Source organism: Panulirus ornatus, chromosome 58 (genome assembly GCF_036320965.1).
Source record: "Panulirus ornatus isolate Po-2019 chromosome 58, ASM3632096v1, whole genome shotgun sequence".
Taxonomy (NCBI): Eukaryota; Metazoa; Arthropoda; class Malacostraca; order Decapoda; family Palinuridae; genus Panulirus; species Panulirus ornatus.
Window position 1 is genome coordinate 27,695,905 of NC_092281.1, and position 24,942 is coordinate 27,720,846.

The window sequence follows — 24,942 nt, forward strand, 5'->3', positions numbered from 1 at the left end:
CGTACCGGTGATACAGGGGAAATATGGGAAGTAATTCTGAAGGAAAAAATACTGAGGGAGGAAATTGAAGTGTCGGCCAAAAGGAGAAAGATCATTCAGTTACGAACTTATCACATTACTCAAGACCCAACATAGTGTGGCGTGGACAAGACATTACAGGCACTCAACCATCTCGAGTGTATTGAGGTACAGGTACAGGCGACACGGTCACGAAAGGTGACATCAATGAGGTTCAGGGGCTTCCTAAGCCTTGATACAGGTGTTGGAGGTCCTTAAGTCTGCTCGTGTCAAGAAAGTAGTGATGCTGTTCATGAAACTCGATGACTGGCGATCTCAAGTCGCCTTGTGTTTACCATACTCGGGTACCGTGATTCCAAAATACACATGCGATCGAGGAAGCAAAAAGTGGACTAGAAAAGAGTAGACAGCACCTGTCATAATACATGATGGTCATACTACCTGCTCTCTCTGAACATCTCTCTTCGTTAACCTTGGTCATCACTGGCATTCAGAATCAGTACTGGGCTTACACATATAACTTAATACTTAGGTTAAGGTGGCATCTAGCTCAAAACAACTACTATCGCGGTCAACAGTATTTTTATCCAGTTTCTGAAGCATCGCCTTCATCATGTTCTCGGAGATCTACGTGTGAGGGAATCCACAACACTGATTTGAACCCCCTTTACCAATACAGAGCACAAACCTGGCTTCAGAGATAATCATGCTACATTCTAGTCTCGGATTATTTGGGGCAAACGGTGAAGACAGAAAATCAGGAGATAATTAAACTGCCTGTAGGTGTGGTTTCCTCGAATCCAATAACGAGGAGCAATGGCGAACTATTCAGCAGCTGCGGCCCAAGGTCATGACGACTGAACACAATATCAGAGGATACCCCAAGGAACTGTGCGCCCAGACCTCTTCTTTGAAAAGACTTTACTGAGAACAACATTACATATTGGTTCAAGGTAAGAGCATTACTTGGGTAAGGTAAGCATCTGTGGAAATGAACATAGCGTGCAGCCTGTGTGGTGCTCGAGGAATGGTGATGACTGAGTGAAGGTGGTGACTGACTGAATGAAGTGTGGGCGATGACTGAATGAATTAACTCAGGTTGATGATTATGTGTGGGTGGTGATAACGTGTGTCCTAAAATTTCAAAACACTCGGCACCTGGAAATTGAAGTCATGACACGGAAACCACTAAAGAAGAAAATACAGACGACACACAGCAACACTTCCATACCACAATAACTTTTTTTTTTTTCCCCCGGCCATATAGAACTAATAGTGGTCTGCGATGCTTAGGGTTTGACGAAGGTGAAGGAGGCGCCACCGTCACAAATGATGACAGAGGGACGAAGACGAGCGCCTGAATGGCGAAGTACGAGGACTCATGGATGCTCTACCGGGACCAAAAGAAGATGGGTCATGCAGGAACGGAGATAACAAAGGAGCGAGTACTGCTGTAACCACGAGGAGGGAACGAGGACAAGGCTAGGACAGGTGTGCGCCACAAACACCATGGCATGAGCAACCCAGCTCGCTACATACTATCGCCTACAACCTCAATGAATTTAGTCCTGCCACCTCACTATCCCGAGAGGTTTGATCTTCAACCGTAAACATTTCCAGCCACAGTCACAAACTGCTTGAAATCTTCTCCATAGAGTCCGATAAACCCCGGCCCAGAGTGGCCCCACGAAGAACAAGGGGAGAGAGTGGTCGCTCAGTGCCTAGACTAGCACTGGGGTCTGACACCCTTTGTGACCTCTGTTAATCCTTTTGCGCTACTGCTCACGGGATAAACATGGGCTGCACAATAAAGTTGCAGGCGACAAAGGCACAAATCAGATCAATAAACTACCTAGCTCCCCCTCCGTGCCAGAGTGGTTTGTGGTTGAGCTGGGAAAGCTGGGTCGTCCACTGCGTGGACTTGATGCCCCAACACCCTGGACACCTGGCTTCCTCCTGACGGTGCGCACGTCTAGCGACACGTGTTCATCCCGGCTCTAAAGGGATAACAATCACCAACAGAGTCGGCAGGTGTGCGGCTCCACGCCAGGTGTGATCATAGCTTCCAGCATAATGCGTGGGTACATCTGACCTCGCCAGTCTGTCTATCAAGACAGTAAGGGGAAGAGGTTAGGTGAAGATAACATTAAGGAATCCAACAATACACCAACAGTGCGACATATACCGGGGTTTCACCAGCAGTGCCTTGCAAGTGAGGGAGAGGGAGGAACCGGGAGGAGGCCCGTGGGGTCGCCAGCGTCAGGTGCTGTCGGCTGGACGGTGGGGGTAGAAGGCAGCACATCCCAGACACACCGTCTACCACCACAGTACAACAGGCGGCCATTCACTTGGCCAAGATAGCTGGTCCCGCCACTACAATAGCCATTATTGTAGGCTGTGGCACAGGGAGCGGCCCCAACCGCCTGCCACACCATCCAAACAGTAACAGCACAATGGAGGCTTTCACGGCCACACCTCACCACAGGGCAGGGCAACAATGGTAAAACGGTTTCTGAATGTCGCTCGCACACCTCAGTCATCCACCTGAGTACAAGACGGCACGAACCTTCAACATGACGGCACGAACCTTCAACATGACGGCACGAACCTTCAACATGACGGTACGAACCTTCAACATGACGGTACGAACCCATCATGACGGTATGAACCCATCATGACGGTACGAACCTTCAACATGACGGTACGAACCCATCATGACGGTACGAACCCATCATGACGGCACGAACCCATCATGACGGTACGAACCTTCAACATGACGGCACGAACCCACCATGACGGTACGAACCATCAGGACAACCATTACCATGACCCCCATCATCTGGGAATAGCCAACATGACGTCAACACCAGGACAACAATTATCCTGATCCCACCAACAGGACAACAGCTACCCTGACACCACCACCAGGACAACAGCTACCCTGACACCACCACCAGGACATCAACCCTGACACCACCACCAGGACAACAGCTACATTGACCTCACCACCAGGACAACAGCTACTCTGACACCACCACCTGGACAACAGCTACACTGACCCCACCACCAGAACAACAGCTACCCTGACCCCACCACTAGGACAACAGCTACCCTGAAACCACTACCAGGACAACAGGTACCATGACCCCCACCATCAGGACAACAGCTACCCTGACACCACTACCAGAACAACAGCTACCCTGACACCACCAAGACAACAGCTACCCTGACACCACCACCAGGACAACAGCTACCCTGACCCCACCATCAGGACAACAGCTATCCTGACACCACCACCAGGACAACAGCTACCATGACACCAACATTAGGACAACAGCTACCCTGACACCACCATCAGGACAACAGCTACACTGACCACACCACCAGAACAACAGCTACCCTGACCCCACCACCAGAACAACAGCTACCCTGACCCCACCACCAGGACAACAGCTAACCTGACCCCACCACCAGGACAACAGCTACCCTGACCCCACCACCAGGACAACAGCTACCATGACACCACCACCAGAACAACAGCTACTATGACATCAACACCAGGACAACAGCTACCATGACAGCACCACCAGGACAACAGCTACCCTGACAGCATCACATGGACAACAGCTACCATGACACCACCACCAGGACAATAGCTACCATGACACCACCGCCAGGACAACAGCTACCCTGACATCACCACCTGGGCAACGGCTACCCTGACATCACCCCTACCAGGGCAACAGCTACCCTGACACCACCACCAGGACAACAGCTATCCTGACATCACCACCAAGACAACAGCTACCTAGACACCATCACCGGGACAACAGCTGCCCTGACACCACCACCCAGAAAACAGCTACCCTGACATCACCACCAAGACAACAGCTACCATGACACCACCACCAAGGCAACAGCTACCCTGACACCACCACCAGGACAACAGCTATCCTGACATCACCACCAGGACAGCAGCTACCCTGACATCACCACCAGAACAACAGCTAACCTGACACTACCACCAGGACAACAGCTATCCTGACACCACCACCAGGACAACAGCTACCATGACACCACCACCAGGACAACAGCTACCCTAACATCACCACCAGGACAACAGCTACCATGACGCCACCACCAGGACAACAGCTACACTGACATAACCACGAGGTCAACAGCTCCCATGACACCACCACCAGGACAACAGCTACCCTAACACCACCACCACCAGAACAACAGCTACCCTGACACCACCACCAGGACAACAGCTACACTGACACCACCACTAGGACAACAGCTACCCTGACCCTACCACCCGGACAACAGCTACCCTGACACCACCACTAGGACAACAGCTACCCTGAACACCACCACCCGGACAACAGCTACTCTGACACCACCACCAGGACGACAGCTACCCTGACACCCCCACCCGGACAACAGCTACATGACCCCCACCACCAGGACAACAGCTACCCTGACACCACCGCCCAGACAACAGCTACTCTGACACCACCACTAAAACAACAGCTACCCTGACACCACCACCCGGAAAACAGCTACCCTGACACCACCACCAGGACAACAGCTACCCTGACACCACCACCAGGACAACAACTACCCTGACTTCACCATCAGGACAACAGCTACCCTAACACACCATCAGAACAAAAGCTACCCTGACACACCACCAGGACAACAGCTACCCTGACACCACCACCAGGACAACAGCTGCACTGACCCTACCACTAGGACAACAGCTACACTGACCCCACCACTAGGACAACAGCTACCCTGACCCCACCCCCAGGACAACAGCTACCCTGACACCACCACCAGAACAAAAGCTACCCTGACACACCACCAGGACAACAGCTACCCTGACACCACCACCAGGGCAGCAGCTACCCTGACACCACCACCACCAAGGCAACAGCTACCCTGACATCACCACCAGGACAACAGCTACCCTAACATCACCACCAGGACAACAGCTACCCTGACATCACAATCAAGACAACAGCTAACCTGACACCACCACCAGAACAATAGCAACCCTAACACCACCACCAGGGCAACAGCTACCTTGACACCACCACCAGTGCAACAGCCACCCTGACATCAACACCAGGACAACAGCTACCCTGACATCACCACCCGGACAACAGCTACCCTAACACCACCACCAGGACAACAGCTACACTTACACCACCACCAGGACAACAGCTACTCTGACACCACGACCAGGCCAACAGCTACCCTGACACCACCACCAGGACAACATCTACCCTGACACCACCACCAAGACAACAGCTACCCTGACACCACCACCAGGACAACTACCCTGACACCACCACCAGGACAACAGCTATCCTGACACCACCACCAGGACAACAGCTATCCTGACACCACCACCAGGACAACAGCTGCACTGACCCTACCACCCTGATAACAGCTACACTGACCCCACCACTAGGACAACAGCTACACTGACACCATAACTAGGACAACAGCTACCCTGACACCACCACCCGGACAACAGCTACCCTGACACCACAACCCGGACAACAGCTACCCTGACACCATCACCCGGACAACAGCTACCCTGACACCACCACCCAGAAAACAGCCACCCTGACCCCACCACCAGGGCAACAGCCACCCTGACACCACCACCAGAACAAAAGCTACCCTGACACACCACCAGGACAACAGCTACCCTGACACCACCACCAGGGCAGCAGCTACCCTGACATCACCATCACCAAGGCAACAGCTACCCTGAGATCACCACCAGGACAACAGCTATCCTAACATCACCACCAGGGCAACAGCTACCCTGACATCACGATCAGGACAACAGCTAACCTGACACCACCACCAAAACAATAGCAACGCTAACACCACCACCAGGGCAACAGCTACCTTGACACCACCACCAGTGCAACAGCCACCCTGACATCACCACCAGGACAACAGCTACCCTGACATCACCACCAAGACAACAGCTACCATGACACCACCACCAGGACAACAGCTACTCTGACACCACCACCAGGACAACAGCTACCCTGACACCACGACCAGGCCAACAGCTACCCTGACATCACCACCAGGACAACAGCTACCCTGACACCATCACCAAGACAACAGCTACCCTGACACCACCACCAAGACAACAGCTACCCTGACACCACCACCAGGACAACAGCTACCCTGACACCATCACCAAGATAACAGCTACCCTGACACCACCACCAGGACAACAGCTATCCTGACACCACCACCAAGATAACAGCTATCCTGACACCACCACCAGGACAACAGCTATCCTGACACCACCACCAGGAAAACACACCACGTGTGAGACGCATCCCACAAGGTCACAGGGGAAAAGCGTGACGTCAGCAAAGTCGATGCCGAGCGGGAGTACAAACGGGAGGGATAGGGGAGCATGACGTCAGCAGTGGGGGAGGAGGAGCATGGCGTCAGCAGTGGGGGGGGAGCATAATGACGTCAGCAATGTTGAGGAGAAGCATGATGTCAGCAGTGGGGGACGAGGAGCATGATGTCAGCAGCGGGGTAGGAGGAGCATGATGTCAGCAGTGGGGGGAGAACATGACGTCCGTAGTGGGGGAGAGGAGCATGATGTCATTAGTGTGGGGAGGGTGGAGCATGACATCAGCAGTGTGGGAGTAGGAGCATAACGTCAGCAGTGGGGAAGTAGGAACATGACGTCAGCAGTGGGGGAAGAGGAGCATGACGTCGGCAATGTGGGGAAGGGGGCATGATGTCAGCAATGAGGGAATAGGAGCATCATGTCAGCGGTGGGGGAGGAGGAGCATGACGTCAGCAAAGTGGGGAAGGAGAAGCATGACGTCAACAATGTGGGGAAGGAGGAGCATGATGTCAGCAGTGGGGGAGAAGGGGCATGACGTCAGCAATGTGGGGAAGGAGAAGCATGACGTCAGTAGTGGGGGAGGAGAAGCATGATGTAAGCAGTGGGGAAGGAGAAGCATGACGTCAGTAGTGGGGGAGGAGAAGCATGATGTAAGCAGTGGGGAAGGAGAAGCATGATGTCAGCAATGTGAGGAAGATGCATGTTAGCAGCAGGGAAGGAGAAGCATGATGTCAGCAGTGGGGGAAGAGAAGCATGATGTCAACAGTGGGGGAGGAGAAGCATGATGTAAGCAGTGGGGAAGGAGAAGGATGATGTCAGCAATGGGGAAGGAGTAGCATGAAGTCAGCAGTAAGGAAGGGGAAAGGCTGTCACAGTGGGGAAGGAGAAGCATGATGTCAGCAGTGGGGAAGGATAAGCATGATGTCAGCAGTGGGGTAGCATGAGAAGCATGATGTCAGCAGTGGGGGGAGAAGCATGACGTCAGCAGTGGGGGGAGGAGAAGCATGATGTCAGCAGTGGGGGAGGATGAGAAGCATGATGTCAGCAGTGGGGTAGGATGAGAAGCATGATGTCAGCAGTGGGGGAGGATGAGAAGCATGATGTCAGAAGTGGGGGGATAAGAAGCATGATGTCAGCAACAGCATTTCCTCATGAAGCACTTCCACAGAACTGTGGTGATCTTCCATAACTTTCATCATTTCTTCATTTCTACTTTGGGGATCATTTTTCTTCCATTCTGCTCTGGATTACAATAATCACTTCATTTCCTGTGGATCGCTGGTGTCGTCAACCATGGGTTTACCAGGCATGATGCCAACTGGCTCTTGTGTCCTTGGGGAGACTAACCTATTCCATGGCCAGTGGGGTGGAGGGAGTATAATGTCATCAGTGGGGAGGCGAGAGAGGGTCATGATGTCAGCAACTAGGAGGCGAGAGAGGGTTATGATGTCAGCAATTAGGAGGCGAGAGAGGAACATGATGTCAGCAGTGGGGAGGCGAGAGAGGGGCATGATATCAGCACTGGGGAGGCGAGAGGAACATGATGTCAGCAGTGGGGAGGCAAGAGAGGGTCATGATGTCAGTAACAGGGAGGCGAGAGGAGCATGATGTCAGCTGTGGGGAGGCGAGAGGGGAGCATGATGTCAGCTGTGGGGAGGCGAGAGAGGAGCATGATGTCAGCTGTGGGGAGGAGAGAGAGGAGCATGATGTCAGCTGTGGGCAGGCGAGAGAGGGGCATGATGTCAGCAATGGGGAGGCAGGAGCATGACGTCAACAAGGCAAGGGAGCACAGAAGACACCCAGCGGGCAAGATCAGCGTGCACAGGCCCTTAAGGCTCAGGTCAAAGGCCAGGCTATCATACTCAAGGGCCGTATCGCCCATGATTAAGGGCCGACATATGTTCACATCAGCTGCTTAGAATACCGTGATACGCTTCATCTGTTAGACACAATGTTACATATGTTGCACAAGAGGGGAAATTACAATGATCTCCCAGTTCATGTACTTTTACGCTCACTTACACACACATTATATATATATATATATATATATATATATATATATATATATATATATATATATATATATATACATATATATATATATATATATATATATATATAATGTTGACTGGTTGGTAAAGTTATTTAATGTATGTATGACTCATGGTGAGGTGCCTGAGGATTGGCGGAATGCTTGCATAGTGCCAGTGTACAAAGGCAAAGGGGATAAGAGTGAGTGCTCAAATTACAGAGGTATAAGTCTGTTGAGTATTCCTGGTAAATTATATGGGAGGGTATTGATTGAAAGGGTGAAGGCATGTACAGAGCATCAGATTGGGGAAGAGCAGTGTGGTTTCAGGAGTGGTAGATGATGTGTAGATCAGGTGTTTGCTTTGAAGAATGTATGTGAGAAATACTTAGAAAAGCAAATGAATTTGTATGTAGCATTCATGGATCTGGAGAAGGCATGTGATAAGAGTTGATAGAGATGCTCTGTGGAAGGTATTAAGAATATATGGTGTGGGAGGCAAGTTGTTAGAAGCAGTGAAAAGTTTTTATCGAGGATGTAAGGCATGTGTACGTGTAGGAAGAGAGGAAAATGGTTGGTTCTCAGTGAATGATGGTTTGCGGCAGGGGTGCGTGATGTCTCCACGGTTGTTTAATTTGTTTATGGATGGGGTTGTTAGGGAGGTGAATGCAAGAGTTTTGGAAAGAGGGGCAAGTATGCAGTCTGCTGTGGATGAGAGAGCTTGGGAAGTGAGTCAGATGTTGTTCGCTGCTGATACAGCGATAGTGGCAGATTTGGGTGAGAAACTGCAGAAGCTGGTGACTGAGTTTGATAAAGTGTGTGAAAGAAGAAAGCTGAGAGTAAATGTAAATAGGAGCAAGGTTATTAGGTACAGTAGGGTTGAGGGACAAGTCAACTGGGAGGTAAGTTTGAATGGAGAAAAACTGGAGGAAGTGAAGTGTTTTAGATATCTGGGAGTGGATTTGGCAGCGGATGGAACCATGGAAGCGGAAGTGAATCACAGGGTGGGGGAGGGGGCGAAAGTTCTGGGAGCGTTGAAGAATGTTATATGGTTGCGATGCGTGGGCTACAGATAGAGTTGTGCGGAGGAGGGTGGATGTGCTGGAAATGAGATGTTTGAGGACAATATGTGGTGTGAGGTGGTTTGATCGAGTAAGTAATGAAAGGGTAAGAGAGATGTGTGGTAATAAAATGAGTGTGGTTGAGAGAGCAGAAGAGGGTATTTTGAAATGGGTTGGTCACATGGAGAAAATGAGTGAGGAAAGATTGACAAAGAGGATATATGGGTCAGAGGAGTAGGGAACGAGAAGTGGGAGACCAAATTGGAGGTGGAAAGATGGAGTGAAAACGATTTTGAGTGATAGGGGCCTGAACACGCAGGAGGGTGAAAGGCGTGCAAGGAATAGAGTGAATTGGAACGATGTGGTATACCGGGGTCGACGTGCTGTCAATGGATTAAACCAGGGCATGTAAAGCGTCCGGGGTAAACCATGGAAAGTTTTGTGGGGCCTGGATGTGGAAAGGGAGCTGTGGTTTCGGAGCGTTACACATGACAGCTAGAGACTAAATGTGAACGAATGTGGTCTTTGCTGTCTTTTCCTAGCGCTACCTCGCGCACATGCGGGGGGAGGGGTTGGAGACTCGAGGGAAGGACTTCTCTCCCTAACCGTGCTTGACGATGATCAGACATGCTGCGCCAGCGTCAGGAAAACATCATACAACCGTGGTAGATCACCCACCAGTGACCTGGCCCGCACCTCCCCACAGAGGGAACCCAGACCACACGCTAAACACACACACACACACACACACACACACACACACACCTCTCTCTCTCTCCCTCTCCCCTTATCACACCATAGGTTACTAAATCTTTCTCGCTCTGCTCTCTCCTAGGATGCCGCACCTGTTGTTTACCCGCCTCCAATCACGGGGATCCACTTCCATTTCGAGACATCGTTCTGCAAACAAGGTGGAGTGGTTTTCCCCTGATCAGCAGGCAGGCTGTAGCTAAACATGTGTATCAACTCTAGAGCCTGGTTCATCCGGCACGTCGTGTGGGAATGTACAAGGCTCCTTTCTCCAGGATTTCCTCAGATCAATCACTATTGTCTCGCGTACCTACCGGCGGCGAGGGCCAATGTCCCACTCGCTGACAAGCCCTCCTCCTCCTCCCTCTATCGTGCCATCATTACGTTGATCCTAAATCCTGACGTGTTTTACCACCATTAATGGGGCGGTATATTGAGCAGACTGGGACCCATAACCGATTTACATTCCATGTATAACGTCACGAAACATGTCTCCCGGGCAGGTAAATGACGGCCGACCTTCTCTTCCTCCTCGAGACAGACATACAGACAGGGCGTGGCGGAGCACAATGATATCAGTGGTCAGATCTGACGCGTGGCGTGTGGCGGGTCAGGGGGTCGACCGGCCACTCTGGAGCCATCCTGCCGCCCCACGACTGCTGCAGGGGCTGACCTCACCATCTGTAGGGGAGGGGAAGGGGAGCTCTTCCAACACTCGCAAGGGGTACCACACTCGCGACCTGTATGATCTTCATTCGCTGTAGGAGGCACAAAACTCACCACCGGACACAGGATTCCCATCCGCTGTAGGGGGAGCCACACACAAGTGCCGCAGGATGAAGCTCAATCCCTTGCAAAAACAAAAAAGTCTTTGATCTTCGAGGACCACACTGGCAGCGGGGTATACCCATATTCACAGTGTAGAATACACACCACTCTCTTAAGAAGCCTCACTCACTCTCAGCTACACCAAACTCTTCCTGCCGCACCTGACTGAAAGAAGAGGAGGAGGAGTGTGATAGAAAGGACAATCCGTCGCCACTTAACCTTACCCCCGCACCTTCTGCCTACTGAGCTCCGGGTTCCCTCAGTGATGGATGACTACATCAACACCTCTCTCAGGCAGGACTTCAATCTAGTTCGCTTCACATGAAAGAAAAATTGGATCTAAAAGTCTTTACAACAGCATAAGAAATGTGATGTAAACTGAAACACCAACAAAAGCAAATCAGTTCTATAATCAAAACTCACCAAATAATAAGGTCATCTGTACTTGATCGCAACAGCCAGAAACCATAAATAAAAAACGAAGATAAATATAGAAAAAAAAACTTGCCAATAATGTAATATCACCTTGGGTCATGAGGTGTGGATGGACGAAAGGCGTCACCAAGTCCACCTTGGCGAACATCACAACAGACTTGGAGAGATCTCTTCATCACAGTGGGAATGTTACGTGCCAGCAGACGATCCGTTACACACACACACACACACACACACACACACACCACACACACACACACACTGACGGGCGAGGCCACCCGACAACAAGACCCACCACCGTGCCATCAAGTCACCCAAACATAACTGATGATAATGGAGAACATCGCATCAGCATCACTGCTGCTGGCGTGGCTCCACCTCCCATGCCAGGCTCAGCTGCGAAACATGTCTGCATCACGGTAAACCTCCACAACAGTGGACTGTTTTCGCTGAGTTACGGCGTCTGGGGTTGTCAAACAGCCTTAGCGACCATGCACAGTGTCCCCTCAACCTCCAACCCTACCATACGAGACAACAGAACAAACCCTGATCCATATCGTCGAAGTGTTATAGACCACAGGACCTGGGGTTAGCTGAGTTACGGCGTCTGGGGTTGTCAAACAGCCTTCGCGACCATGCACAGTGTCTCCTCAACCTCCAATCCTATACCATACGAGACAACAGGACAAACCCTGATCCATATCGTCGAAGCGTTATAGACCACAGGACCTGGGGTTAGGTGGAGCCTTGTGTGGCATCTCCGGTTACAGTCGTGCGACCGCAACACCACAGACACACCACAAATTGTCCACGCAACCATTCACGCGATCAAGGATCTTAATATCAACCCCAGATACAAACTGGGGAGGAGTATAAGCTTAACACTGCAGCCAGATGAGGGACTACTACCATTATCATTAAATGAGGGATCAGTATCACCATTATCAGTGAATAATCATCAACGTTGCATGTAGCCAGGACGTTGCGTTACCTCTGTCCTTCACCTGGGGCTGTCCAGAGTGGGCAGGACTCTGGAAGGAGTCACATAGTGGTGCCGGCCGGCATGCGCTCCCTCACATACACATACAAGTCCACCTAGCTCTCTCTCTCTCTCTCCTCACATCCAGCGGCCGCATCACACAAACAAACACAAACACACACACACACACACACACACACACACACAACACACATCTCCATATCAAAGTCTCTTATCATAACTGATTATACTTATACTTACCCCAGTCGCCTGGCTCTCTCCACACCACCAAACCATCACCAAACACTCCTCCTCATCACCCAGCATTTTCATAATTCTTCACAATCATCAAAAAAAAAAAAAAAAATCATGTAGATATCATTCACCAACAACAGAAAGAATATTTACACAAATATATGAACCAACCATTATAGGTTGTGGAATACGATACAAAGTGATGATGTGGCCAGAGATGCGTGAGTGTCGAGGTGAGGTTGTACAGGTATGGGAGTCGAACCATACGAGACCATAAGCTTCAGGTGTGTAGTGCGTTCAGGTGTGGGAGGTGTGGCTCTGGGGTCAAGGTGGCGAAGATTACCACCCCACTTGAGCACGACGGTAACCCTTCGTGACTGACCTGACAAGTGACCCTTCACAAGGCTCGTACAGTCGTGCTTGAATTGGCTGCAAACGTCGAGCTCGAAGGGTCGTACCGGTCACGTGTTGGGTACAATGGAGCAGAGGTAGGTGTGTGTGTGTGTGTGTGTGTGTGTGTGGCAGAGGTAGGTGTGTGTGGGGGGGAGGGGACGGAAATGTGGGTGTGGCAGTGGGCAGGAGAGAAGGCACCGCACAAAAAACCTAGCAGCAGCAGCAGTGGCTCACCTTGATCCCCACGATGAGGCCGTTCAAGAGGAAGGTGTGGTTCGGGAACGTTTCATTTAGGACCTGCAACGAAAAATATAAAAAAAAACATATAAATATATATACAAATAGCACATCCTGCATGACCCTTCAACTTTATGACATATTCGTACAAAATAAATGAATAATCAATAGATAATGTGTCAGCACTGCCCCAACTGCAAGATGCGACCAGTAAAAAGGAGAGAGCTATATATATATATATGCTGAACCAATGAAACCAACGTGTGTGTACATATTCATGACAAACTGGTAAACATAAACATGACGTGTAAATTTACAGGTGGAAGACATGCCGGCCTTGGTGGCAGCTGCAGAACCTGGGGGGAAAAACAAGCTGGGGAGATAAAAAAAAAAAATAATAATGGTAAGACTCTATATTGAACTGCTCGACATCTGTCTGGGTAAGGAGAAAATAAGTTAAAAATGGAAGAACATCATGGTAAAGCAACAGAGTTGAAAAATATAGCAAAACACACACACACACACACACACACACACACACATCAACTGGGAAACAAACATACACACATGAACGACACTTTTTTCTGCATCAAAAAAGTCGTAGTCTCAGGGGAGATGGGGCCCAGCGACAAACAAGTCCACTGTGTAGAAATATACCTTAACAGGGAACATTTTTCCTCATGGTAACAGCTGATATAAAACATTAGAACCTCCTGTATGGGAAACTGTGACCCCCTTTCCCCCAGTTCAGCCAGTTATGAGGAAGTAACTGGACCATGACTGGTGAACCAGGAATTACCTGATCGTACGGACCGCCGCTCATCTATACGTGTACCGTCGACGGGCTACTCCCCCCCACTAGTTGTGTGGTCAGGAGAGGAAAATTAAGGGGCTTGACTGGGGAAAACTCTAGAGAAAAAGGAAGAGTCATGGAGTGTACAGGTGTATGGTGAGGGCTTTGCTGTGTGTGTGTGTGTGTGTGTGTGTGTGTGTGTGTAGTAATGTTGTCTGTTGGTTGAGGACGGAAACCGGCTACGCAAAACAGTGTCCACCGTGTTATCGACGGATGACCGAAGCCTAGCTCAGAGCTCTGACGCTCGGCGAGAACCTGGTGTGTTCAAGTTCTGGTGTTGACGTCCACGTCTTTTGGGACATTTGTAAAACTTGTCTCTCCCTTGTCCCCTTGCGTCTGCCATGCTCTCTGGTGAATGCGTCCTGAACATGGTCCCTGCAGCTATCACATGAGCAAATTCATGAACTTTCTAAGGCTTTTCAAGATTAAAATTTAGAAATTTTAACACCAGAAACACGAGAAACAGCTTTAATCAAATGCTTAAAAGGAACGAGTAACTTACGTCTGTATAAGCACAAAATTGAATGCAGTCCTTAAACCTGTCCACATTTTCCCTGTGCTGTACATAGGATATCGCGACAACTGAACAAAGGTCTTTCAAATTGTCAGACTGTACCCCTGACGGTACAGTCCCATGTCAAAACGACCCTTCGAAATAATGAACTGATCCTTAGGAGTAGAGTCCAAGGCCAGGCGATCGTAGTACTTGAAGGGTCAGGCCGAAGCGTCGTGGTCCAGGACCGTTACACTGTAGTCTGGTCATCACTCCAAGTCGTCCCGTCGAATGCAACGGGTGAAGCAGTAGCTAACTTACTTCACCACAGGTCCTTCCCTGGCCCTCACATGTATGCTGTATACACCCCCAGCTGAGCCTAGCGCCTTAGAGAAGCTGAACAATGCCACCTTGTGACCAGGAGAGTTTTTATTTACAGTTCATCTGATACGGTGTATAGCAAAAGTACATAAGGAACTGGTAAATAAATGTATGAATGTATGTATGTATGGTGTCTCTGTCTTTTTGTTTCCTGTGGGTTTATCTAATGTCCACGGCACCATTATATATATATATATATATATATATATATATATATATATATATATATATATATATATATATATATATATATATATTTGCTTTGTCGCTGTCTCCCGCGTCTGCGAGGCAGCGCAAGGAAACAGACGAAAGAAATGGCCCAACCCACCCCCATACACATGTATATACATACACGTCCACACACGCAAATATACATACCTACACAGCTTTCCATGGTTTACCCCAGACGCTTCACATGCCCTGATTCAATCCACTGACAGCACGTCAACCCCGGTATACCACATCGATCCAATTCACTCTATTCCTTGCCCTCCTTTCACCCACCTGCATGTTCAGGCCCCGATCACACAAATATATATATATATATATATATATATATATATATATATATATATATATATATATATATATTTTTTTTTTTTCATACTTTGTCGCTGTCTCCCGCGTTTGCGAGGTAGCGCAAGGAAACAGACGAAAGAAATGGCCCAACCCCCCCCATACACATGTACATACGTCCACACACGCAAATATACATACCTACACAGCCTTCCATGGTTTACCCCAGACGCTTCACATGCCCAGATTCAATCCACTGACAGCACGTCAACCCCTGTATACCACATCGCTCCAATTCACTCTATATATTTTTTTTTTATACATATTCGCCATTTCCCGCGTTAGCGAGGTAGCGTTCAGAACAGAGGACTGAGCCTCAGAGGGAACATCCTCATTTGGCCCCCTTCTCTGTTCCTTCTTTTGGAAAAAGTAAAACGGGAGGGGAAGATTTCCAGCTCCCCGCTCCCTCCCATTTTAGTCGCCTTCTACGACACGCAGGGAATACGTGGGAAGTATTCTTTCTCTCCTATTGGGAGGTAAGTTTGAATGGAGGAAAACTGGGGAAGTGAAGTGTTTTAGATATCTGGGAGTGGATTTGGCAGCGGATGGAGCCATGGAAGCGGAAGTGAATCATAGGGTGGGGGAGGGGGCGAAAATTCTGGGAGCGTTGAAGAATATGTGGAAGTCGAGAACATTATCTCGGAAAGCAAAAATGGGCATGTTTGAAGGAATAGTGGTTCCAACAATGTTATATGGTTGCGAGGCGTGGGCTATGGATAGAGTTGTGCGGAGGAGGGTGGATGTGCTGGAAATGAGATGTTTGAGGACAATATGTGGTGTGAGGTGGTTTGATCGAGTAAGTAATAATAGGGTAAGAGAGATGTGTGGTAATAAAAAGAGTGTGGTTGAGAGAGCAGAGGAGGGTGTTTTGAAATGGTTTGATCACTTGGAGAGAATGAGTGAGGAAAGATTGATAAAGAGGATATACGTGTCAGAGGTGGAGGGAACGAGAAGTGAGAGACCAAATTGGAGGTGGAAAGATGGAGTGAAAAAGATTTTGAGTGATCGGGGCCTGAACATGCAGGAGGGTGAAAGGCGTGCAAGGAACAGAGTGAATTGGAAAGATGTGGGGTCGACGTGCTGTCAGTGGATTGAACCAGGGCATGTGAAGCATCTGGGGTAAACCATGGAAAGTTCTGTAGGGCCTGGATGTGGAAAGGGAGATGTGTTTTCGGTGCATTATTACATGACAGCTAGAGAGTGAGTGTGAACGAATGTGGCCTTTGTTGTCTTTTCCTAGCGCTACCTTGCACACATGAGGGGGTAGGGGGTTGTTATTTCATGTGTGGCGAGGTGGCAATGGGAATGAATAAAGGCAGACAGTATGAATTATGCACATGTGTATATATGTATATGTCTGTGTGTGTATATATATGTATACGCTGAGATGTATAGGTATGTATATTTGCGTGTGTGGACGTGTATGTATATACATGTGTCCTTGCGTTACCTCGCTAACGCGGGAGACAGCGACAAAGCAAAATATATATATATATATATATATATATATATATATATATATATATATATATATACTATATATATATATATATATATATATATATATATATATATATATATATATATATTATATATATATATATATATATATATATATATATATATATATATAGTATATATATATATATATATATATATATATATATATATATATATATATATATATATATACACACACACACACACACACACACTAGCTCTTTCCCGTCAGAATATTAGGGAGCTCCGGTCTTGCTAATCTGAGGTACAGTAGGGGAAAAATTGGCTTAACGTGTAGCTTGGCTCAGCGTACGGTGGACTGGGTGGGTGACAGGGTACAATACGTGCACCCGGCTGTGTACACCAACACACACTTCATCAGGTACTAAGCGTAAACATTGTTTTATATGTCATACAGAGAGAGGACGGTCATAAAATGTATATTCTTAAGGTCACACAAAAGACATTCACGATTTGTTGGAAGATACAGCAGTCAACTGAAGGTTATAAAGAGACTCAGGGATGTATTTATAACACTTGATCATATGATTGTGGGAAATATTGAGGACGCTGAGGCACAGACACCCATCCAGACCTGGTATCATGTGAGTACTGAACACAAAGACTGAGGACGCTGAGGCATAAACAGACTTGTACACAAAGCCTTAGAGTTATGTCGGACATACTGGAGGGAATGCCTTCCAAAGGTGATGTTCGTATGTTGGACTATTCGAACATGTTCACAAAAGACTCGGGATTAAGCGATTAACGAAATTTCTCTCTCTTCGTAATGCTCTTGTTCGCCTGTCGAGATTCATAATTCTATTCTTTTTCGAGTTGTTTGTGTGACTTAGAACGGGACAGGTAAATAAAAAGGCAATGTGATGCTAGAGATTAAACAAGTTCCACATTCTTCCACGTCAGTTAGTTCAAGGAAGTAGAAACTACAGGGACTCCTGTGGTCTACAGGGACCCCGGTGGTCTACAGGGACCCCGGTGGTCTACAGGGACCCAAGTGTTCTACATAACCTAAAGAGTTGGAGGAAGTTTCGGGGCGGCCTACTTCAGCAGGTGAGAGCCGATGGCTGGGCAAAACTTCATCGAAGATTATAAATTATCAGACAAAATCCGAGATGAAGAAATTACCAAAGAATAAAAAAAATATATTTATAGCGTCAGGTCCCATTTCAGTCCTATAACTATTGCAGATCAACAACTTTGAGTATAAAAGGCACAGACGACTTCCGAGGTATTGGTCCCCCGCAGCTCCGGCTCGGCTAAAGCTGGTGGCTTAGGTCGTTGGTCGACCAAGCTGTTGGAAACTGCAGCCCGCCGCAGGCCCACGCAACCACCACAGTCTGGCTGGTCTCGTGCACTTTCTAAATACTTATCCAGGACCTTCTCAGCGAGCTTCTTCATCGTGCATCTTATGATGTTCCTCATGGCTGCTGTCCTCCGCCCCGGATGTCAGAGGTATTTCCTTCTTTTTGCGCTCGTACCTTCAGATTTTAGAGGCAATACTGTGCAGTCTTCCATGCCTGTCGTGCCAACAGGTTACTGTCGTTGAGAGTAAGTTGAGAAACATCGCCTTCTAGGATTCTCCACGTCTGAATGATCACATACCTCTCCTGTCTGCCTCCAGGGAGTTTTCAGTCGTTTTCAGCGGTTAAGTTCCTTTACCGTATATATTACGGGCCCTGGAAGATCTCGGAACGCTTTCTAATTCTATAATCTCGCCCGCCTCGTAGGGTGATATCAGCACATTCAATTCGTGAGGGTATTAACACCTTGAAGAGGGTCATGACTGGGATCTCCTTTCTCTGGTCTTGAAAGTCATCAAGATCCAACCTACTCTCCTTTTTTGGAAGAGGCAGCCGTTGCCTCATTTTGTTCGCCGAAGGCAAGGTCGTTTAACAATGCCACTCCGAAGTCTTCTACACTGATACGACGGCGCCTGTGTCCGTCCGGTAGTCTATACTGCCCTTGGTGTCACTGTTCTCCCAAAACCGGAGAGTTAGCCCCAATGAAACTGACAAATGGGAGCATGAAAGTTGTATTAATTCTTTAGCAAATGATATCAAACATACAGCTCAATACAATAGCTTAACCCCTTGAGCAGGAGAGTCAGGTCAAAGGTCGCCTATCACACTCAAATGAGAAAGCTCTCTCGCTACCATCTATACCCAACAACAAACCTGGAGCGTGCAGTTCGTACTCTGTGTCTACAACTATAGCCGGAAGTTTGCAATGTTATGAATCCTCTGGGAATTTCTGACCGATGTAATCTAATATCTGGCAGCACAGCCATGAGGGCTGCTGCTGTTCACGATTCGCCAGGCCCGAGAGCAAGCATGGGATGGGCCCTTGTCTTCAGACGTCACGTGAGGGGCAAGTCCCTCCGAAAAGATCCCTAGTGATAGGCCATGGATGGTGTAGCCAACCCCCAGCTCAGGGTGAGTACTCCCACGTGCTCCAGGTACCGTGGAATATTTCAACATGCTAAAGGCGTACGTCCTTCAACAGCATTCAACCCCTTTAAGCACGAAGGTATAACATCCTAGTAAGGATGCGCGACCTTTGGGTATGAGAACCTGAATTCTAATATAATTCTAATGCCAAGTCCTTGGCCGTCATACCCAAGATTCCACCTGTCATTCTCTGAGGGGTTAACGAGTTCCCTTCTATATCAAAAGCGAAAGTTGATTAATCAAAAAGTTAAAAAAATAATGTACAGCTCCTTTTTTTATTTATCTTTTTTTAACTTTCATCAAAATGTGAGCGCTCGATTTGGAAACACTTTTACTTTTTAATTAGTAGTCCAATATGTAACTCTAAAAAGAAACAAATTGGGCCAATACTTACGAAGTTAGCCACACTTGTGGCTGAGCTACAACCATTAAGTCTGGAATCCAACACACACAGTGGCCACCGGCGCAGCTTTCGCTAGGATACATATACTGAATCAGGCTTCTGAGCGGTGAGCCAAAGGTGTTGAATGCGTATCAAACATTCACCTCAGTGGTGTACGCATGTACTTAACTCTACTAATGGTATATATAGCACCAAAAATGTTCGAATACATCTACACAAAATGTTCTTTTGTCCTTTAACTAACTGACCGACTGAACACGAAGACAGGGATTGGACACCACTACAGACAGGGTAATGTACTATGACCCTATCATGTTCCAAGATTACATTGATCATTGCGTCACTGTAAGTGTTCGAGTCCCACGACCTCTTCACTAATGGCAGAAGGGGAGCTTACAGTAGTTGTGTGGTCTGGGCCGCGATACACTGTGTGTGTGTGTGTGTGTGTGTGTGTGTGTGTGTGTATGTGTGTGTGTGTGTGTGAGCTCCTTTATCTTGTGAACCAGTTTAGGGATTTGCAAGATACCTTAACACACGGGGTTACTCACGCGACCCTCTAACACAACATACACACACACACACACACACACACACGGCAATATGCCCATACACACAAGACAGACAGATAGACACGGACAGACAAAAAGACAAACAGACAATCAGACACACACACAAACACTATATATATATATATATATATATATATATATATATATATATATATATATATATATATATATATATATCCCTGGGGATAGGGGATGAAGAATACTTCCCACGTATTCCCTGCGTGTCGTAGAAGGCGACTAAAAGGGGAGGGAGCAGGAGGCTGGAAATCCTCCCCTCTCGTTTTTTTTTTTCTTTTTTTTAATTTTCCAAAAGAAGGAACAGAGGGGGGCCAGGTGAGGATATTCCACAAAGGCCCAGTCCTCTGTTCTTAACGCTACCTCGCTAATGCGGGAAATGGCGGATAGTTTAAAAGAAAGATATATACATATATATATATATATTTTTTTTTAAACTATTCGCCATTTCCCGCGTTAGCGAGGTAGCGCTAAGAACAGAGGACTGGGCCTTTTTTGGAATATCCTCACCTGGCCCCCTCTGTTCCTTCTTTTGGAAAATTAAAAAAAAAAAAAAACGAGAGGGGAGGATTTCCAGCCCCCCGCTCCCTCCCCTTTTAGTCGCCTTCTACGACACGCAGGGAATACGTGGGAAGTATTCTTAATCCCCTATCCCCAGGGATAATACATATATATATATATATATATATATATATATATATATATATATATATATATATATATATATATATATATACGACCTTTGCCAGGGATGGTGCACCATAAAACGATCCGTCACTGACAAGAGACCGTGCCAGGCACCATCACGTGGGGCATCATATGCACCCCATAGATCGAACCATGAAGGTCAAGGTCACGACTGGTCACGGTATCCTTCGTGTCTCCTCCCCCTCGTCCCCCACCTTCTGAACCAGAGGAGGGGACGGGGATCCTCCACTGGCTGACTGTCACCCACCACCACCATCACCAGACGGACGATGATTTGTGCCGGTAACCCCGGCAAATTCATTGTACACCCCCATGCTCATCCTGTGATCGGTAGCGCAAAAGGATTACAGGGGTCACAAAGGGTCTTAGTCAGACCCCAGTGACTAGATATTACATAAGATGTTACACTTCGTATTTCAGTACATACATCACATAGTTTCTTATGGTAAGTTTTACCAACTAGATGCAAACAGTGGATACAAACTTAACATTTCAGGTATCTTGTTATCAACAATAAGGTGTTGTGACATTTCTTGCAGGGTTTGTGTAGACCTTTCCCTAAAAGGCTCTATTTTTTCACATTCTAAGAGACAGTGTTCTAGTTTGTCTAAATCTTTGACCACAAACTTTACAGTTCACACGGTTAACATCTCCAGTTAGACCACAGCGCCAGTAGTACCTGCAGCCTAGCCTCAGTCTGGCAGTTACACCATCATGTCATCTGCTGATCTTATTACTTTCAGACGACCAACCCTCAACACAGTAGCCACATTGTCAAGGTCATGCGTGACGCCACCGTGTATCCTTCCGCTCCGCTTACTTTCCAACTTTTGATTCGGTTCTAAAACTGAAGAGAGGAGTTGTCACAGGTATTACTCCCTGCCCAACAATACGTCCTGACCTACCCAGCAGGGCCGGGCTCCCAGGGTCATACACGGCTGAGGGGGTCACAGCTTCCCCCTGTCCCCTGGACCGGTCAGCGGTGAGGACTGAGACAATACTCGATCACTACCTTACCGGAGGATGTGCTATGATCCATCCTCAACTCTCGACCTGTAGCGCTAAGGTCATGGCTGGGGGGGTCATGACATTTTCCACTGTTCGCAATATAGCTTCTGAACCAGAGGAGGGACTGGAGTGACACTTGGGGTTAATGTTATCCACAGGTAGACCCAGTGTCCAGCTGACGACCGATCCACCCAGGGCTGTCCAAGTGACCCGCTCCACCCAGGGCTGTCCAAGAGGCCCGCTCCACCCAGGGCTGTCCAAGTGACCCGCTCCACCCAGGGCTGTCCAAGTGACCCACTCCACCCAGGGCTGTCCAAGTGACCCGCTCCACCCAGGGCTGTCCAAGTGACCCGTTCCACCCAGGGCTGTCCAAGAGACCCGCTCCACCCAGGGCTGTCCAAGTGACCCACTCCACCCAGGGCTGTCCAAGTGACCCGCTCCACCCAGGGTTGTCCAAGTGACCCGTTCCACCCAGGGCTGTCCAAGAGGCCCGCTCCACCCAGGGATGTCCAAGTGACCCACTCCACCCAGGGCTGTCCAGGTGACCCGTTCCACCCAGGGCTGTAGAAGTGACCCGCTCTACCCAGGGCTGTCCAAGAGGCCCGCTCCACCCAGGGATGTCCAAGTGACCCACTCCACCCAGGGCTGTCCAGGTGACCCGTTCCACCCTGGGCTGTCCAAGAGACCCGCTCCACCCAGGGCTGTCCAAGTGACCCACTCCACCCAGGGCTGTCCAAGTGACCCGCTCCACCCAGGGCTGTCCAAGTGACCCGTTCCACCCAGGGCTGTCCAAGAGACCCGCTCCACCCAGGGCTGTCCAAGTGACCCGTTCCACCGTGGGCTGTCCAAGAGACCCGCTCCACCCAGGGCTGTCCAAGTGACCCGTTCCACCCTGGGCTGTCCAAGAGACCCGCTCCACCCAGGGCTGTCCAGGTGACCCGTTCCACCCAGGGCTGTCCAAGTGACCCGCTCCACCCAGCGTTGTAGCTCAATATCTACCACCTACCCATGTGTTGCTGCTACCCAGTACTTTACGCATTATACACTTGATTATTTCTCATGACCTCAATATGCTGAAACGAGGGCCTGAGACCTGGCCCTTGCAGTGGTCTGACCCACCCGAGACCGGGTCAGAGCCCCCAATGCTGCAGGCGCCAGGGACCTCACTTCACTATACTGACCCAATAACCAGTAACTAAGCGTTTTATTATACAAACAATTTAACTAAAGCCCTGGATTTTGTATCTGGGCTCAGCCAGCCCGTATCATATTAAGTCGAACGCCTCATTTCACTCCGCAGTATATTATGAAAAAAAAAAGTTAACTTATCATAGTGTTTGTAAAAACCTTGTCCGCCTCCCTCATACATTTCCAAAGGCGACGCCACACTTACATTTCTGTAATTTGCCATCTGCCTTCAGTAGACGTCTGGATATGGAACTGGGAAGGTTCCTGAAGTATTCTAGGGCCATAGGATTTTGATCTCCTGAATGAGGTGAGGCACTGATGTGGTATTGCATGAAGCATCCGCCTCATTGTGTGTTCTGAGCGCCCAGTGCGCCTAGAAATCTCACGTGTAGACATTTTCTTACTCGCAGGCGAGAATTCGAGTTTTCTCCTCCTTAGAATGGTAAGAGCCAACCATCTTGAACTACAAGTGTGAGAAATACTGCATCCAGAGGCGAAATTGCTATCTGAAGTGGCAGCCAGGAAGAGTAAAGAAAGAACATACTTCCCTCAAGAGAGTATGAGGCACAATGAGGCGGGCTGCTGGTGCTCACACCGTTTGCAACACTAGTCTCAGCAATCTGATGTACGTTGATTTCACCCTCATAGCCTCACATGCTTGTATACACAATAAACCTTAGTCGTGCATAACGTTTGAAAATATGCCGGGGGGGGGGGGGGAATTTTCTTGCTTACACTGTGCTTAACGCTCATTACAAAAGCTGTTTATGCTGTATTTTGCAACATATGGTCAACGCACAATGTATGTCAGTGGGACTGCGGAGTCATCATGTATGTACACGTATCTTGCATAACACTTAATGTGCAAGAAAAGTTATAAAAAGGCACACATTGGTTTGCGCCCCATCACTACTGCATCCGGCTACATTCAGTACCCATCGTCGACTTGACTTAAATGCACAGCAGCACAGTAGGTATATGATACGTTCTTCTTAGTCTGTATACAGAGAAAGGTCTTGTTTGATGTGCGAGCTTCTATCCTGATTTATCCTGGTAAGTACTCTCTTCTATCCTGATTTCCCATAGTATGTGTCATTTTCCATCCTAATTTGCTCTGGTATGTATCTCTTACATTCTGATCTGCCATGTTATGCATCATCTTCCAACGTGATCTGCCCTGGCACACATCGTCTTCAATCTTGATCTGCCATGTTATGTATCATCATCAGTTCTGATTTGCCCCGGTGACAGCAGAAGGGAGTGAGGGAGTGAGGGAGGGATGGCTGGGTGTGGACACCACCACACTGGTGACGGGCGGCGGCGGCGGCGCGCCGGCGGCCACACCAAACCCCCTCCTACTGACGGCGACACCTCCCCATACAACCCCAG

The 24,942-nt window shown here is 48.5% G+C and overlaps 1 protein-coding gene across 1 annotated transcript in view; it reads right to left on the bottom strand.

Annotated features, from left to right (window-relative positions):
* LOC139766693 (hippocampus abundant transcript 1 protein) overlaps positions 1 to 24,942 on the bottom strand; it is a 237,412-nt gene that overhangs the window by 43,568 nt on the left and 168,902 nt on the right. The window contains exon 3 of the mRNA XM_071695614.1: positions 13,389 to 13,451. Within this exon, the coding sequence (XP_071551715.1) occupies positions 13,389 to 13,451 (63 nt within the window). The remainder of the gene's footprint in view (positions 1 to 13,388; positions 13,452 to 24,942) is intronic.